This window comes from Podarcis pityusensis (genome assembly GCF_964106645.2).
Source record: "Podarcis pityusensis genome assembly, chromosome: 3".
Taxonomy (NCBI): domain Eukaryota; kingdom Metazoa; phylum Chordata; class Lepidosauria; order Squamata; family Lacertidae; genus Podarcis; species Podarcis pityusensis.
Genome location: NC_138026.1, coordinates 96,696,235 through 96,715,551, shown reverse-complemented (window position 1 = coordinate 96,715,551; position 19,317 = coordinate 96,696,235). Strand labels below are relative to the sequence as shown.

General features: G+C 42.9%; 1 protein-coding gene across 13 annotated transcripts in view; it reads right to left on the bottom strand.

The window, feature by feature from the left end:
* Positions 1 to 1,593: 1,593 nt before the first annotated feature.
* The window catches only part of LOC308474363 (spermatogenesis-associated protein 7 homolog), an 80,329-nt gene continuing 62,605 nt past the window's right edge, over positions 1,594 to 19,317 (bottom strand). For 12 of the 13 annotated variants that reach the window (XM_081000588.1, XM_081000589.1, XM_081000590.1 and 9 more), the window contains 3 exons: positions 15,258 to 15,335; positions 13,416 to 13,473; positions 1,594 to 2,468 (listed from right to left, as the gene is read on the bottom strand). In XM_081000588.1, coding sequence (XP_080856714.1) covers positions 2,337 to 2,468; positions 13,416 to 13,473; positions 15,258 to 15,335 — 268 coding nt within the window. In that variant the 3' untranslated portion in view covers positions 1,594 to 2,336. The remainder of the gene's footprint in view (positions 2,469 to 13,415; positions 13,474 to 15,257; positions 15,336 to 19,317) is intronic. The other variant, XM_081000592.1, reaches the window with a different exon arrangement.

Here is a 19,317-nt window from a genome sequence, read left to right as displayed (position 1 = left end):
ACGCCTTTTTTGCAACTGTGCATAGTGTGTGTGTGTGTGTGTGTGTGTGTGTGTGTGTGTGTGTTGTGTGTAGTAACAGCTTTGTTCCAACCTCACAGTGTTCATCAGTCTAAAACACATTTACAGAAATTTTGCAATAATTAAATATTCCAGGTGGAATCCAATGTCACACTCTTAGGAACATTCTGTCTGCAGAAGCATTTCAGCCTGTCAGGTGGAATGATCCTCTCCCTTGTGCTGTTCTGGGGTTTCCCCCGACTCCCCTGAGCCAATTTTGGGGGGCATGTTGTGGGGGAGGAGAGAGGGAAAGCCCCATGGCATAAGCAGAAGTTTTTGTGTGAGCCTCCTGCTGACAGGGCTTCCTAGGTCAGGCATCCCCAAACTTGGCCCTCCAGATGTTTTGGGACTACAATTCCCATCATCCCTGACCACTGGTCCTGTTAGCTAGGGATGATGGGACTTGTAGTCCCAAAACATCTGGAGGGCCGAGTTTGGGGATTCCTGCCCTAGGTAAATCCCATCCATTCACTCACTCACTCCAGTGTTAGAAACTGAGATATGAAAGCTAGGAGCTAAATTGCACCTTGTACCTAGGTTATGAGTGCAACAGCGGAATGTCTAGGCACATTTTTTTATAACGAAAATACAAAGCTGAAAATGAATGAACTGCAGCTAAAATCTTACATTCATTTCCACATGGTCTAGTCCTTCCCCTGCCCACCACCCTAATATTCTTAAGAGGGTCTCTTCTCCAGTCTTCAAAGAATAGCTGGAAGGGGGAGGCAGAAAAAGGTCCTCCTTTCCTTCCATTCTGTAGTTTTAATCTGAATTCTCAGGAGCTGTACTGCACCCAGAGCTCAGAAACTGCTCGCGCCAATGAAATTCCCTGTTGCAAAATGCGCCTCGGAGTGTCAAACACTCATCCACTAACATTACTCAAAGTCCAAACTTTGACTTTTCACCTGCTTCTAGTAGTCAGTGCATTTGGATGGAAATTGATACTGCATCTTCAGAAGATGGGTAGGAAGCAGGATGAGATACTTTTAGTACAATCCTATCCATCCAATCCTATCCAGGGACGCGGGTGGCGCTGTGGGTTAAACCACAGAGCCTAGGACTTGCCGATCAGAAGGTCGGCAGTTCGAATCCCCGCGACGGGGTGAGCTCCCGTTGCTCAGTCCCTGCTCCTGCCCACCTAGCAGTTCGAAAGCACATCAAAGTGCAAGTAGATAAATAGGTACCGCTCCAGCGGGAAGGTAAATGGCGTTTCCGTGCGCTGCTCTGGTTCGCCAGGAGCGGCTTAGTCATGCTGGCCACATGATCCGGAAGCTGTACGCCGGCTCCCTCGGCCAATAAAGCAAGATGAGCGCCGCAACCCCAGAGTCGGCCACGACTGGACCTAATGGTCAGGGGTCCCTTTACCTTATCCATGTCTATTTAGAAGCAAGTGGACATAGCATTACAGCCCGACTTTGGACTGTATGGTACCCTAGAAAAAGAAAACATATAAGAAGAGCCTCCTGATTCAAACCAATGGCCTATCTAGACCAGTGTTCTGTTCTCACGGTGGCCACCCAAAGAGAGAGACAGAGACAGAGAGAATAAAATCATTTTAATGATAATGACCATTTCATTATACTTAGCTTGAGTTTTAACCACAGTTGACTGAAACAGTTGCATCCTTCTTTCGTTTTGTACAGTTCTCCTAATGAACTTTTAAAATGCAGCCAGTTCATTTTCAGCTTCTCCTTGTGCCTCCTGGTCCTTCAATTTATGTCCTTGTTAGCTCATTCACATGACTCTGCTCAAACCAACTTCTTTCAGAACATAAAATTATACTCAATGATGAGAAGGAAGGAATGATGTATTCATTGCATCTGGAAGTAGCCAGTGATGAGTTCCTACATTATTCATTCCAGGAAAAATTAGCACAAAGACTGGATCAGAATTGTTTTTGCTTTCGTCTAGAAAATAGCAATACTGCATCTGGCAAGCTGATCCTTGGAAGGAGGCTGTTCAGATAGTTGCTGACCTGTGGACTGAGGGTGTTTTAGAGTTCCCCCAAGCCTACTGACCACTCCCTTTTGTGTAAGAATGATGTTGTTACCAACAGTCAGAATGAGTTAACTATTAGTACATAGAATCTAAAAAATGTTTGCAAGGAGAAATCTAGGATTCAACCGCAATTCTCTTCAGATAGTACAATGATTCAAGTTAAGTTTCATTAATGTTTACAGTACTCTGAATGGCTCTCTACATTGTAAATTTTCTTCCTCTCTTATTATAAAGTCTGTTATGCTTGTTTGAGTCCGATGCTTCAGAAGACCATTTGTGACTTAAAAAGTGGTGGCTGTGTTGAGACAGCTTCTCCTGTGCTTCAAGCAAGTGTAACAGACAGGAGAATCTGGCAGATGAGGGCAGATGTTCAAATCATCCTTCAGGGCTTGAAAAATTCTTTGCATTTTTACCTAATTAAAACAAAAAAAAGGGGGTGAAGAGAAAGTTTGTCAGGGCTATAAAAGTGTTGCACACACATATGTACTGTAGTTACAGTCCTGTAACTGAACAATGTGGGGCAACAGGAATGTATTCTGTATGGGCCTCATTGCAATTTCAAAGAGCTTTCAGTTGTCAAACAGTGCCTCTAGATATTCTGGAACAGGTACGTATGCCAACACCTACACTATCATCTATCCAAATGACCAAGGCTGATTTGAACACGTATTGAAATGGTTCTAGAGAATCCATGTCATCCATGAATTCCTGTAGCTGCCCCATCATGGCCCACTCCAACCCCTTTCCTAAAAAGGCAGTATTTGTGAGTGGTCAGTAATTAGTCCAGACCAATAGGTCCAGGGACAGCTTCTTTAAGAGTGGTGGTACCACCATCTCATTCAAGGCAATAGAGACAATCCCCTCCCTTAATGAACTGGTAACCATTGAATGTCCTTCTCCCTGCCACATATGAATCATCTATTCCTTGATTTAGATGTCTTGTGATTACATATATTTTTGTCCAGACTTTCCACAATCCATAAGGTCGGACCCTGCTGTTTCTGAATTATTGTTTTACATGTTTTTATAATGCTGTTTTGTGATATTGTTTTATTGTATTCCTGTTAGTTTTGTATACTGCTTTTAAATATTCAAAATATTTTTAAATGTTTAAATACTTAAAAGATTTTTAGAAATGCTTTTGAATAAATGAACAAAACATCTGGAGGGCATCAGGTTGGCATAGACAGACCTATGTCTTGCCAGCTTGACTCCCAGAAAGTTCACCTGCCCCCTCACCATATTTCCCTGCATTTTATAGATCCATTTTTGTTGTTTAATATCTGACTTAATGTGCTATTCAAGAATCATAATGCAAATACCTGTCCTTCCTTGTCCTTTCTCAGCCTTGGCTCTTGAATTTAATATCAAGAGCAGTACGCAGCAATCTAAATTTTTACCTGATACCCTTAGAAACAATTTATGGGGAAGAAACAAAAAAACAAGAAATCCATCTTTTGTCACAATTGTGATTGTTTCCTCATTTGCAAGTGTTTCCATTATGTACTTTTGGAGGCCTGAAATTTATTAATGTCACAGAAACAATTGCTCAAATTCAAATGGCCAAAGAATCTCACTGAATGGAAGTCGCTTGTGTTGATTGTCATATGTGAGGCAATTCAGGTGCGATCCTGGAAGCAACAAGCTGAGCTGAAATTTCTCAGAAGACTTTTTACCCCCATGAGAAATATGCTGAGGTTTTCCTCTCTCACTCTTCTTCTAGAGAAGAAGGTGAGAATCTTTCAGGACCTTCTCTGTATATTGTTTTCTGGCAGGAGACAAACACAAACCCCTCACCCTCCATCCTGGAATGACACTAGGCTCAGTACAGTATGAATGATACAGAATGATAGCTAGGCTGCCAACACGGTGGCAGCCGTTGTCGCTTGCAGCAGCAGCAAAAATAAAAAGTAAAGAACCTTTTGGTGGAGCAGGGCGGGGGAGAAGGCATGCATAAGAAAAGCCCCGCTGGATCAGACCAGTGGCCCATCTATTCCAGCATCCTGTTCTCAGTGACCAATCGGATGCCTGTGGAAAGCCTGCAAGGAGGACCTGAGCGCATAAGCAGTCTCCCCTCCTGCCGTTTCCAGCAATTAGTATTCAGAAGCATACTGCATCCAACCACAGAGGAAGAACGTAACCACCATAGTTTCTGACCACTTTTCCTCCACAAACTTGCCTAATCCTCTCTTATAGCCATCCAAGTTGGTGGCCATCATCGTGGGAGGGAAATGAGCTGCATGAAGGTGTATTTTTTGTATAGGAGTCTGAGAATATATATATAAAAAATACAATCAATATTAAAATTAGTTAACACAATTGATCTATTTGAAAACAAGCAGGTCAGCACACATCAAAATAGCCTTGCTGATAGTCAATGCATTACATTTCCGACCCTCACAATTATGCACTATAATTATGGACTGTTCATTGGCTTAGTTTCACACTTCACTAATGTAATGGGTTTAGGGGTTGCTCGTGCGTAAGTTGCCGCCACTCCTGGCTAGGTTACCTGGTTAACCCTTTCTGACTGAACAGCCTCCAGCATCGTGACTGTCTCAGTCGCTGGCAGAATCCATCAGTGGGCGTTTCTTAAACTTCTTCCAGTACAAAAGTTCCTTGACGCCAAGTCTCCTTCTACTCTCCCTGCGCGGAAGTCTTCTGCGCAGGGAGGGTGTGGGCAGTGGAGTACCCGTACTCTCTCCGCTGGTCTCCGGCGAGGAGTCTTGGAGCCTCCTCCCCGATTCCCCCATCTTCCCCCCTTCTCTACTGGTGTTACGCTGATTTCCTTCCACAGCAGACGGGCTCCCTCTCTCCCTACTGGGACCCTCTCCGCCATCCCTTTGGAGCCTTCCCTCCGCTTCCAGCTCCGATGGCAGTTCCCTGACAACTCAGTTCTACTTTACTAGGATTGCCATATTTTAAAAAATGTAAAATTCCTGACACCCCAAAGTTGTTGAGCCCCAGAATCTCCAAGAGCTAATTCTTCTTCTTCTTAGAGCAGAGAAGGAAGGGATTCCCCCCAACTTTTTTTTAAGCGTGAAAAACCCCTGGGAGACCCCCCCCCCATGAAAATGGCCAGGCTCTATTGCACCCCTTTCTCCAACATGGCCCCCACCTTACTTTCCTCTCTACTACACCCCACCCAGCTGCTCAGGCCCCCAACAGCCCTCAGAAATGTGTGTTGAGGCACTGCAACCTTCCCCCCCCCAACTTACCACAGCCGGTTATGTTCCCCTTCCTCACAGTTTGCTGCCCTCGCTATTCAGGCCTATCCAGGTCTCGTTTAAACTCTTTCCTGTGCACACACACACACTGTTCCCTGCCTGGCCCCCATCTCCGCCTTGATGGTGCTGCAGCTGAAAGTGGACGGTGGCCATGAATGGCTGAAGCCCACCCTGACAATATGAGGATTTGCTTGCAGCCAAGTTCCTGACGTTATGGGACGCGGGTGGCGCTGTGGGTAAAACCTCAGCGCCTAGGACTTGCCGATCGCATGGTTGGCGGTTCGAATCCCCGCGGCGGGGTGCGCTCCTGTCGTTCGGTCCCAGCGCCTGCCAACCTAGCAGTTCGAAAGCACGTCAAAGTGCAAGTAGATAAATAGGGACCGCTTACCAGCGGGAAGGTAAACGGCGTTCCGTGTGCTGCGCTGGCTCGCCAGATGCAGCTTGTCATGCTGGCCACATGACCCGGAAGTGTCTGCGGACAGCGCTGGCTCCCGGCCTATAGAGTGAGATGAGCACACAACCCTAGAGTCTGGCAAGACTGGCCCGTACGGGCAGGGGTACCTTTACCTTTTTATGTGCCTGATGGGTGAGCGGAACTAACACGGCCACCTCAACCCCCTCAGGCGAGGTGGCTGTGCCAGCAGCTCCTGAGTGCCCAGCTGCAGCCCCCCTCTAGCTGCCTCCGCCACCATGACTCCGCAGGACACCCCGGCATGGAGTCCCTTTTTCAACCAGCTAGGGGCAGCTAGACCGCTATGTCGCCTCCCTCCCTCCACAGCCTCCTCCCTCCCCCCCGCCCCGGCTAAGGGAAGTGACATTTTGTCACTTCTGCTGCTGCTGCTGGGACAGCCTCCCCAGGAAATAAAAAAACAAAAATGGGAGGGGGGCGGGTTGCCATACATTCGGGAAATTACGGAGATTTCTTAACCTTCAACAAATTTCCACGGATGCTATTTTAGGTGTCCGATTTCTGTACAGTGGTACCTTGGGTTAAGAACTTAATTCGTTCCGGAGGTCTGTTCTTAACCTGAAACTGTTCTTAACCTGAGGTACCACTTTAGCTAATGGGGCCTCCCGCCGCCTCCGTGCCGCTGCTGTGCGATTTCTGTTCTCATCCTGAAGCAAAGTTCTTAACCCGAGGTACTATTTCTGGGTTAGCGGAGTCTGTAACCTGAAGCGTCTCTAACCTGAAGCGTGTGTAACCTGAGGTACCACTGTGCATGTCTGGAATTTTCTGGATGTATGGCAAGCCTTACTTTACTGCTTCCTGTCCAGAGAAACAAACAATGCTATATTGTGCCTGTGTGAATTGTAAAACACTTGCAATGTTCAACAGATACTCATTACCTAAAACCGACAATCTCAGCTGTAACTATCATTGCCGACTCAGAAGTTAAGCTGTGTCCAGCTGAGCTAATCCATTCTATGTGTGTATATAAAATAAAATAAAATAATATTTATGCACAATGAACAAAAATATAGCTATTTCTTTTTCACTGGCACTGCAGAAATATTATTCTCTTTCAGGACCGCATTTAGGCTAGATTAGTATGCCTGGACTGTCTGACAGGGGGTGGGTGGGTTTATTTTGGGATTTAAATGGACACTTTGCTTTGGTTGCTGTGGAAACCCTAGGTTCATTTAGGGACTTTAATAGTCCCTTCCACAGGGTTGCTGTGAGTACTTCTTCACATAATTAATCTGTGGATTCCTAGGATGTTGCGATGACGACGCTTACTAATATAATAGTATATATAGGTAATTGGTTAAAATACATGGAACAGCAGTATAGAAATGACTACAAAGTCATAATACCAAAAGTACATCCTCTATGTTCATAGACAGTACACTAAATTGTTAATAACAATAATTTATTATTTATACCCCAGCCACTCTGGGCGCCTCCCAACAGAATATTAAAAACATGATAAAACATCAAACATTAAAAACTTCCCTCAACAGGACTGCCTTCAGATGTCTTCTAAAAGTCAGATAGTTGTTTATTTCCTTGACATCTGATGGGAGGGTGTTCCACAGGGCAGGCGCCACTACCAAGAAGGCCTGGTTCCCTGCAACCTCACTTTTCACAGGGAGGGAACCACCAGAAGGCCCTTGGAGCTGGACCTCAGTATTTGGGCTCAATGACGGGGATGGAGACGCTCCTTCAGGTATACAGGACCGAGGCCGTTTAGGGCTTTAAAGGTCAGCACCAACACTTTGAATTGTGCTCGGAAATGTACTGGGAGCTAATGTAGGTCTTTCAGGACCGGTGTTATATGGTCTCAGCGGCCACTCCCAGTCACCAGTCTAGCTGCTGCATTCTGGATTAATTGTAGTTTCAAAGCTAGTTGGGCTATTGATGATCCAATTTTTATGCTTTCTCGTTTCCCCCCCTTTTTTTCCTTAGCAATGTGGCACATTTGGAAATAGGGAGGCAGCTGACTGGGAACAATGGGAGGAAAGGCATGGCTACTTAGGGTGAAGACATCTCTCTTCCTGAACACTTGAAATATTTTAGTGACTCATTTAAAATACAGCCACCCTACCTTTCTGTTCTACCCAACTATTCAAGGTGATCAATATAATCATGAGTTAAAAACAAATCCAATATATCAAACTAAAATCTCAAGAAGAAAACATCTTAAATAACAGCAGAAAAAAAATGATGATGCCATAATTGGATGATTCCTCAAAGGTAGTCAAATCCAACCCCCAGCCAATGCAGAAAATCCATTAGTGGGATTTCTTTACAGTGAATAAATGTGGGACTCCTTGTCCCCTTGTTTCTTGTTGGAGAGAAATGCTGAGCTACGAGATCAGACCACAGAAGCCGTAAAATAACTGCTGTGCCCTCACCTTACTCAGTTATATATAATTTTTGTGCAGTTTTGAGTGAGGGAGGACTTTTGAGATGCTGTATGTTTAAAGCCATTACACAAATAGCAGCAATATGAGGCAACCCTCTCATTTAACTCCACAGCTTTCCCAGAAAGAATTTACTGAGAAAGACACCTCACAGAAAACAAATCAGGATTGCAGCTCTTGAGCTTATTACCATCCATTGCACAAAGTAGTGTGCACTTTACAGATACATCTTGGTGGCTAATTTTTAAAAAAAGAAAGGGGGAAAGAGCTCTTTCTGCTTTGCTGGATTGTTGGCGTTACTTACCCAGGTAGGCTCAGTAAAGTTCTCAAAAATATTTATCACAGACATATTATGGCCTCTTTAGCTGAAACGTGTTCAAGTCATAGATACTAAGGCTGCAGGTGATAAATGCTCTTTAATGGCTCATTATTCTGCTCTGCAAGTGACTCTTTATGAGGACAATGAAAAGTAGACTTCAACATATATCAGTGTCAAAGCAGAGCAACTTAGATTGTAACCCTAAACACACTTACCCAGGAATAAGGCCTATTGAATACAGCTGGACTTCTGAGTAAGCATGCATACGGTTGCACTAATATACAACATACAATAGGGGAGTGCAACCAAATAAGAGGATGTTAGACAAAAACGTGTGGGTTTTTTGATGAATATTGACAACTGAAGATGTAAAACACAAGAACATATGGAAGGGAATATTCATGGCTTGTGAAGGAAGTAGAAGTATCCTAAATCATCATCATCTTTTAAAAATACCCATTAATTGGATTAAGTTCTAAGGAAGTGCTTAAAATCCTGTCATAAAAAGAACTTACAGTATAAGTGCACCAAATGTCTGGTGTCTGGATTTAAAGTAGTTTTTTGTGGGGCAGGCAGAATATTCTCTAGGAAAAAAGGAACGTTTCAAGAATGTTCACCTTTTGTGTGTTTCCACAACAGATGTAGCTACAAACACACACAGACACAAAGGGGTTTACACCTGAGTTGAATAGGATTCAGAATGCAGCAGTCTGATTGGTCCACAGGAGCCACCCAATCCAGCTCCAGGTGGAAGTGAATCCACAACCTGATTGGCCTACAGGTGAATCCCGGAATTAGCCAATCACATGGGGCCTATTGTGTAAATAATGTATATAAAGCTGACATTCCATTCCTCCTCACCACTATGAGCTGAATAAAGAGCATGAAATCCACTCTCTACTCCGAGTATATATCAATAATGTACAGTGGTACCTCAGTTTTCGAACGTAATCCGTTCTGGAAGACCGTTCGAGTTCTGAAACGTTTGAAAAACAAAAACTCAATATGGAAGCCTCAAAACAGAAAACTCAAAACGGAAAACGCCGTACTGTTTTTAACACTTGTTTGGGAGCTGCCCAGAGTGGCTGGGCAGGCTCAGCCTGATGGGCAGGCTATAAATAATAAATTATTATTATTATTATTAGGAAGCCGACTTGAAAGTTCGACTTCCGAGGCACATTCAAAAATGGAAGCATTTATGGCGCTTGAGTTCCGAAACGTTCATCAACAGAGACGTTTTAAAACAGAGGTACCATTGCATATACATAGAAACATAGGAAGCTTCCTTATACCAAGTCAGACTGTTGGTCCATCTAGCTCAGTACTGTCTACACTGACTGGAAACAGCTTTTCTGGATTTCAGGCAGAGCTCTCCACCAGCCCTACCCAGAGCTGCCAGGGATTGAACCTGGGATCATCTGCAAAACAGATGCTGTATCACTGAGTTGCGGTCCTTCCGCTAACAAATATACAACTTTGGTACAACAAAGAAAGAAGAAAAAACCCACCCAAGTTTCATAGTATATTGTCAAAGAATTGTATTTGTGTGTAGGACTGACCCAAGGCATTTTGGCACCTGAGGTGAATCACAAAATGGCGCCTCCCCTGCCAGGGAAGAAGGAGTGAGTGAAGAGCTACATCAGGAGCAAGAGGGAAAGAGGGAATAGGAGCCTATTCTTTTCAGAAACAGTGTGAACCCTGGATAACGCAAAACAGGAATCCCTCAAGGAATCACAGAGTTCAAAACTCATGCATGTTTAGTCAGAAATAGGTTTCACTGGGATCAAAGGTGCTTGCATTCAAAGACAGGATCCTGCTGCGACATGGCTCAAAGGATAGGAGTCATTCTTGGGTGCCCTGCGGGCAGAGGATTTGCAATGGCAGCTCACCAAGTTTCAGCTGCAATGGTAAAGATCAACAGAATTTATTTCACTGTTCGCCAGGAGCAGCCCAAGCCATTTTGCTGCCTGAGGTGAATTCGCAGGGATGGTGCATTGCCCATTCTGTGCCCAAAATATGACTAAACTGGTAGTTGGATCTTACTGCAGTAATGGTGATAAACAAAGTCTTCCACTGCACTTGAGGGCAGCAAGCTAGCTTAGAAGATGCAAAGTAGACCACATGTCACGCATTTCTAGCCAATTTCCACCCCTCAGAATTTGCCATCTGAAGCAGGTGCCTCACTCTGCCGGGCCTGTGTGTGTGTGTGTGTGTGTGTGTGTATGTTTGTGTGTATTACTTGAAGGTCAACATGTTCAAATATCAGATCTTTCAGTGTGATCATATCAAAATGTCTTCATACCATGCAGGATTTGACTTCCATGAGGGATGAATTCAGAACTAACTGCCTAGCCAGTGACAATATAAATCCATTCATTTTGATGAACCATTTTGCGGAGTGTCGTTCTCTAAAAAGAAAAATAACCTAAAATTCTTCCCTGATTGTGCTTGAACAGATTTTGTACAGCCCACTAACTGTTACTCACACTAATGTCTGAACACTATCGTCACCAAAACTACCCATTCCACTTAGAATGACACGAAGCCACTCTACAACCTAATTACTTTGCAATTATCTAGATTACCTCTTAATCGTCCTTTATAGTGAACATAGTTAACTCCCACATAACCTCTTGTTTCAGGGAACACTGTTGAAGAACTCTAGCGCTTAACAACAAGATGAAACAGGCTTGTGGTTTTAGGATATCTAGTGCAATTTGCAGCTGTTTCCTGGTTTGCAAAAAAACACACCAAAACAACAACAACAACAAACAAACCCCACCCACACAATCCCAGTTTGTTTTGGCAATTTGGAGTGCTGGTGCTGAGTGATGGCAAACCTGAAATGGGAAACTGATTTTGGAGCTGGCACAAAGAAAATCTACAAGGTGGTTCAAGGGGAAGTGGAAGGCTGCAGATTTAGTTTACACATGTGGTGTCTTCCCTTCCCCCCCTTTTTGTTCTATGTCCATTATGGGAGGACACTTAGCTGGCCAGTCACTTGCAAGAGTTCTGCTGACAAGTGGTTTCTGATGGGCAGCCAGTGGCCATGATTTCCCACCTCCAGAAATACGTTCTGTGTGGAACGTCATAGTGCAAACCTACATAGTGCATCTTTTTGGAGCAGGGAACTCATCAGTGCTCCATCAGCAGAGCTTTCATTCTGGGTGACCAGCTCCTTAATCTCCATTACTCTCCCCCTGCTCCTGAGATAAAGGAATCAGAAGGAATCCACTGCTCCACCATACTACATACATCCCTCCCTCTTCTTCCCTCTTCTCAGAATTACCTCATCTTCCTGGAAATTGGTAAAATGCCCTTTTCCAACTCACCCTCTATGAGCTGAATTGGGGTATTTGATTGGGGTAGGGAATTTTCCATCAGCCCTAATAAGTTCCTTGTGGGTTTCCTGAAAGCATGTGGTTGGTCACTATGAGAACAGAAAACTGGACTAGATAAGTCTTTGGTCTGAACTCAGCAGGCCTCGTCTGATGTTCCCAGAAGCTGAGAAAATAGTCATAACCCAGTGTCCCATAATTGTGGAATCATTTTAAAGCAATAATGACTATACAGGAAATCAGTTTATGTTAGATAAGCATAAACAGGAGGGCAACAACTGCAAACATTTGTGAGCAGAGGGTTTGGGGGGCAGGGATACAGAAGATTTTCATAAGTGAGCCACCCTGCTCCACACCATGTTGGTAAACTGTAGTGTCACCTGTCTTAGGAGGGACACTTTGCAGTTCTGCCCCACCAAACCAGCCACTACTGCATGCTGCTCAAAAGTTCTTGCAGTGTTCCTCCCCTGCTAGGGTTACCATATTTCAAAAAGTAAAAACCAGGACACCCCGAAAGTTGTTGAGATTTTCTTTTTCACACACACACACACACACTTTTTCCTTGCCAAAGATCCAGGACAAACCACCACCTCCTGAAAATTCCCCCCAGACGTCACTTCCACCTTTCAAATCCCGGTAAATCCAGTCATATGGCAGTCCTATCCCCCACTTCTTCTGTTGCTGTACCATGGACAGAACAAGCAAGAGCTGGACTTGTTCCACCATCCAGATCTGGGTTCGCGGTTTGTTTCTCTCCAAACGAATAAACCTAGTATTTGAAGATTGTTTCAGGAAACAAAGAAGCTGGACTCTGGATTGCTTTGTTTGCCATGCAGTGGGAGCACAAGCACTTTTGAGAAGTGTGCACCAGCGCACTGCTCATTCACATCAAGCCACTGGTGATGTGTGAACTGGACCAACGAATGCATCATTAACTGAGATTTGCATTATGGCGAACATGGCTATGAAGTTTTCATTTTGGATTACAAGACTCCCTCCCTGACCCCCCCCATAACATTTTGTATTTTTATTTGAAGATGCAGTCACGCCTGGTGCTGCCTTGGTTCCTCTTAACATGCACTTTGCACAATCAAAGCAGGTTTCGAGGAAGGCCCTTTGAAGCCAAGTGGACTTCAAAGTTGGTGGCAAGGCTTTGTAGTTCAGCTCATGCATCTAACTGACTCGTTTCTAAAACTGGAGGATTACAAATCCTCACTGGCTTTATCTGTTGCTTCAAACAGGAGAAATGTATAGTGGCAGGCTTGCTTTGCAGTAAGGGCCTTCCTTCACTTAAAGGAGGACCTGGACAGCTGCATACTTCATCAAATGCTAAGTTACATTATCGGTTTATCGCCAAGGGGAGGGAAGGATTGAGCTTGGAGGGTTTTTTTGCCTGCATCACATATAATCCACTCTGAAGCTGTTAATTCATTCATTAGGCACCTAATTGTATTCTCTTTTTAATTAAAAAGGGTAGCAGCCCAAATGGTATATATTGTTATTCGATCTACGTAGGTGCAGGGCTACTGCACTGCTGGTAACAGCACGTTTAATTACACACACAGGGAGACACAAGTGTGTGTGTGTGTGTGTGTGTGTGTGTATGCTCACCTCATCAAGGTCATACCTTCTCTTTCTAGTGTGCATCTGAAATACATGGCTCACTGCCCTTAGAAAGAGAATGAAAAATGTACATCAGCAGAGACATGAAAGAGAGCCAAAATAAAGCAATGAAAACAGCAACAAGAAAAATAGATGCTGGCCTATTTTTCAAAGCAGTAAAGAGAAATCCTGGTTCTACCCTAGGATTTCCACTTTAATGTTATAAAAAAAAAAGTAAGGGCCACCGCCATAGAAACAACTTTAAGGTTTTCTTCACATATTATGTTTGTGTAATACATAAGAAGATCTACAGAGCAGTCCTACAGATGTCATTTCAGAAGCAAGTCCCTTTCACTTCAGTGGAGTTTACTCCTGAGTAAGTGTGTACAGGATCGCAGAGACAGCATGTGTAGAGCTTTGCACCTAAACATTTTATTTATTAAATGGGGGGGGGTGCTTTGTGCATGGAAATAATTACTGCCAAGTACTCCTCTATAGTCATTGACTCTTTTCCTGACGTACCACACTTTGACCAGTTGATTTACATCTTGTGCTATGTTAACTTCTGATGTTGAGATCGAAGAATGTTTGGTAGGCTTTGTTAGTGTTTTGTAGAGAAATATATACATGACTTAAAAGAAAAGAAAAAGAAAAAAATGAGCAACACAAAATGGTGAAAAAATGGAAAAACTAGAGGTCGCCTTTATGGCTGTCTTGTGGGAACCCATCCTTGAAAGATTCCATGTTGGAAGTGTCAGCCTACAAGAAGAAATGCTAAATATTTGTGCTTGAGCCCATTTGCTGGAGTGTTTTAACGCCTACATTGCTACTTTGTGTGAAAGTTTTCAAAGTTTTGAGGAAGAAGTACTTGGCCTTAGTGATGTCATGAGTAGAAATCATGTCTTCAACAGCAAAAAAACCCTAAACACTTCCACAGGCCCATGTCTGATGAAGCATGAGAAAATAAAGTTGTTTTAGAAGGCTCTCAAAAGTTCAGAGCAGAATCATTTTATCCAATTATTAATAGGTTACTCACTTGCATGAAGTTCACATATTAGTGCCTTCAAAGTTGCACTCAACAACTTTCGATTCCTCAGCAATTTGACTGAGATGTCGAGCGAAAACATCTTCAATGCTGCTACAGATTTACAAGAATGTTACCCCCAAAGACCTTGTTAAATCATTTCCTTAAGCATTTCCCCCCAGTTTAAGTGTCTTGTGAAACTGTCATGTTTGCCACTGCCTTCTCTAAATAATATATGAGATAACAAAATGGAGGGCTCTTTCCTAAATGTAGATGTTGCCCTTTGAATTTACTTGTGGTTGCCCATCACCAACTTCAGTGCCGAGAGGTGGTTTTCAAAAATCGCACAAAGAAAAAAATGAAGTAAGGGCAAGCGTGCTGAATGCAAGACTAAACACTTTGGTGCTGATGAGTGCAGAAGCAAGTCTTCTGTGCAGCCTAGTGTTTGAGAACATAATCAATGACTTTACAGAAGCAAAGGCAAGAAAAGGTCAATAGTAAGGTAAAGCTTCTTTTCTGTCTAACTCTTCATCATTTCACCGGGTACCAGACAACATATGTGCACCGTTAATTTTTAGGCACCTAACTCGCAACATTTCTTTTTATACTGCACTTTTCTAGTGCATTGTCTGCCATTGTTTTATTATTACCGCTGTGTTGTTAGTGGGTTTTGAGTTTTTATACTGCAGCAGACATATACACATATCTGAACAGTGTACAATTCTGAAAACCCATGATTGACTGGGACTGTAGTCCAACAACATTCAGAAGTTCACAGATTAGCCACCCTTGAATTAATTAACGATTAGAAAAAACTGAGTACTCACTCCTTGCGGAAACAGCTTCTCCTCAAAATGTCACTTGCAAGTTCCTGGAGAAACTGAAGGTACTTCAACTCTTCTTCTCTTCATAAGCATGAAACAGAATACCAAGATAAGTAAATTAAAGAAATACTGTTTTTTATGCGTTACCAATTTTGCTAGCAACTTCATTTTAAAAAAAATAATATTTATTGATTTTCCAACCATTTAAACACAATAAAACAGAGAAAACAAAAAAGGAAAAGGAAAAGCAAAGAAAAGAAGAGAAAAAACATAAGATTAACAAAACAAGACGCAAACCATTTAAAACACAAAACAATTTCAATATCTTAACTTTCATTCCCTTATTTCCACGACCTCCTCACACCTCCCTTTTTGTATTCCACTTCTATTAATTGTTTCAGCAATTCCTTTCCATCTTCCTCTGTTTTCTATCCTATAATTATCTTAACATATTCTAATCTTATTTTTCCCTTTAATACTCTATTAGTCTATTTATACTTAATTCCTTATAGCATTTCTACTAAAGCCATATAACTTCATTCCAACATTTTTCTAATATTCATTATTTTTACAATATTTCTATAAATAGTCTTAAACTTTTTACAGTCTTCTTCCACCGACTCTTCTCCCTGGTCTCGGATTTCTGCCAGTCGTTTCCGCCAATTCCATATACAGTGGTGCCTCGCAAGACGAAATTAATTCGTTCCGCGAGTTTTTTCGTCTAGCGAATTTTTCGTCTTGCGAAGCACGAAATCCCATAGGAATGCATTGAAATTCAATTAATGCGTTCCTATGGTCAAAAAAAGTCCAAACAAAGCCAAATCTGGTACAACAAGAGTTTATTAAGTGCTCTTTAAAGTCACACATACTGTAAAGAGCATTTCAAAAATCGAAGGAACAATAAATTAAGTTTCTAAACATGACAGAAAAACATTTAAAAATCAACAAAGTGTACAGTACATTTTCTAAGACTCTGGGGTTCTCGAAGAAGAAGAAGGTTCCTCTTCCACTCTTTGCTTCTTGCTGAAGAACCCCCTCCTCAACTGTTCCCCCAGCCACCCACCACACAGAAATTCAAATCCAGATTTTTTTTAAAAAAAACAGCAGAGTGGCCCAATGGTCACAGAAAATCATAAAAATTCAGAAAAAAACCACACAAGCTTCCAGATTCTTGCAAACCCCTCCTCAACTGTTCCCCCAGCCACACACCACACAGAAATTCAAATCCAGATTTTTTTATAAAAAAAACAGCAGAGTGGCCCAATGGTCACAGAAAATCATAAAAATGCAGGAAAAAAACACACACAAGCTTCCAGATTATTGCAAACCCCTCCCCAACACCAAGTCCTTGAATTCCAAACACCCCAACCCAAAATCCAAAACCCCCCCAAAAATTTTTAAAAGTTTAAAAGAAGTTTTGGAAAAGCTTCAAAAATCACCAAAGTCTTCAAAAACCTCAAAAAAGGCTACCACACCGCCTTCTATGAGTTGCTCCTCGAAGTCAAGTCGCAACTGTATTAACGGTGTTAACAAAAAGGAAACAAACTTGCAAGACGTTTTCGTTTTTCGTCTTGCTAAGCAAGCCCATAGGGAAATTCGTCTTGCGAAGCAGCTCAAAAAACGGAAAAGCCTTTCGTCTAGCGAGTTTTTCGTCTTGTGAGGCATTCGTCTTGCGGGGCACCACTGTAGTCCATCAACTTCATCTGCCATTCTTCCCGGATAGATAAGTCTTGTGTCTTCCAGTACTTCACAATGAGTATTCTTGCTGCTATGGTTGCATACGTGAAAAGAGTTCTATCCTTCTTTAACACCAATTGGCCGGCCATGCCCAGGAGAAAGGCCTCTGGTTTCTTCAAAAAGGTATATTTAAATACCTTTTTCATTTCATTATGAATCATCTCCCAAAGTGTCTTAATCCTTGGGCATGTCCACCAAAGGTGAACTCTAATCCTCAAATTCGTCTGTTTTTCTTTAAGTTCAGTCATAGCAAGCGTCAACTTATATTCATCAAGTTGCTTCTGTAGGGCTGGGGCTCTCTTTCTCTTTCTCTCCAGTTGTGTTTCTTTACATTCAGCAACAACAGCTTTTTCCCTGGCCTCCTCCGCAGTTTGCCGTATCGAAATAGGTTCGTGTGTCAATTTCTGCGTAGTTTCTATATTAGTATTATTTATACTTTCTATATTTAAGTTAGTTTTAATGATTGAAACATCCACTTTTGCATTTATCGTGTCCATTTTCCTGTGAAGCTGATCCAATGAGTCATTTATCTTAAATAATGCAGCCACTAGAGCCTCTTCTGTCAACATTTCTCTTGGTTTTACATATACTGGTACAAAGGCTGCAACAGAAAAAGCAGGGGGCCTGATGATGGACCTCTCCTGGATTGTTGCCAAGTCCTCCCAGACCTTAATGTTTTGTCAGCAGTTGACTGGTCTGTTTTTCCTCTTCCATTTACTATAACACTTGAAAGATTCAAGGTCAGTCCCAGAGTCTCACGGTTTTTAACTTGCAGCTGGAAAGTCCCCTAACCCAACTCTTGTAAAGCAACCGGTTTCAAAGGTTTCCACTAGGGGGAAACAGTTTCTATTTGTAATAGTCAATAGTATCCTCTTTTAAACAATCCAAAAATTAGTTTCAAGTTAGTTTCAATTTTCAGTTACTTTTACTCCTTTTTAAAGCAGCCGGAAACAGTAGAAACAATGTATTTCTCTTGTTTAACTAGCTGTCAATGAACGTTCTAAACACTGTCAATGAACATTCCAAAATACGTCAGTCCTACTAGTAGCCCGTTTCCCGGGTCAGAGCGGCGGTGTTTTAGATCTCTTCGCTCTCTCCTGCAGGCATACTCAGTCCACAACTCCCCCCCCTCTTCTCCTGCCTCCAAAGGGGGGTTTTGTTCTTTACCAATGGAACTTTAATCTTTTACAAAAGACTTTCCAGGACTCCAGCTTACAGCTTCATTGCCTCAGTCTATTTACAAAAGGGGAAGGCGGACTTCCTGTTTTGAACCTCCCCGCTTCGATACCAAGTTATACTTTTAGAAATCCAATTCTCCCGTTTCAGCTCTACTCACGGGTAATTACTTTAAAATCAAATTGTCCACAGGAAAAAGTCAGCGCTCTCCGGCAACGGCTGTGCAGGTTCGCTCCGTGGAAGAAGCAGACGATTCGAAGCACCGCGCCACTCACCCCACGTTGCTCCAGAGCCCCGAAAACGGGTTTCCCCGCGAGTAGGGGAGGCGCAGAAGGTGCCCGCCGAATCCCACGTTCACAGGCTTCTCCCGCCTGTGATTTTTTGCGGGTCTCCGCCTTCGCCGTGGCGGCCAGACCCAATTTCCCACGGGGCAAATTCCTCCCGATCAGAGGAATTCCGCCATTGCCGGTGGCGCCAACCCGGAAGCTCGCAACTTCAAGTACATTAGATGAAAGGCAGATCAATGGGCATGACCTGTCAAATTTAAGCATTTTGTAGACCCACTGATTTGAATGCGACAATAAAGCTAATAGGTGTTATTCTTGCATTTATTTATTTTTACTGTTGTGATTGCTTCAAATACCATGAAGCATTTCAGAGGCCCTGGCTTCAACTCATGCCATGTCATGGAGATCGCATTTCACCTCTGAAATTCCAGAAATCTATCTGAGACTCCCCACTTTGCTGTGGGACTCAGGAGTCATCTGAATCTAACACATACCCCTATTAGATATGCCGAACCTGAACATACTAAAAAGGGCCCCATTTGCAATATACATTTAAAGCGGTACCATACCACTTTAAATAGTCATGGCTTCTCCCAAAGAATCCTGGGAACTGTAGTTTGTTAATGGTGTTGAGAGTTTTTAGGAGACCCTCCCCTAGTCCCCTCACAGAGCTATAATTCACAGAGTGGTTTAACAGTCAACCCCTCTTCCCAGGGAGCCCTGGGAATTGTAGTTATGTACCATGAATGGAGTACAACTCAGTACCCTTAACAAACTACAGTTCCCAGGATTCTGTGCAGGGAGCCATGGCTGTTTAAAGTGGTACAGGACTGTTTTAGATGTATAGTGGGGTCTAGGGCTAT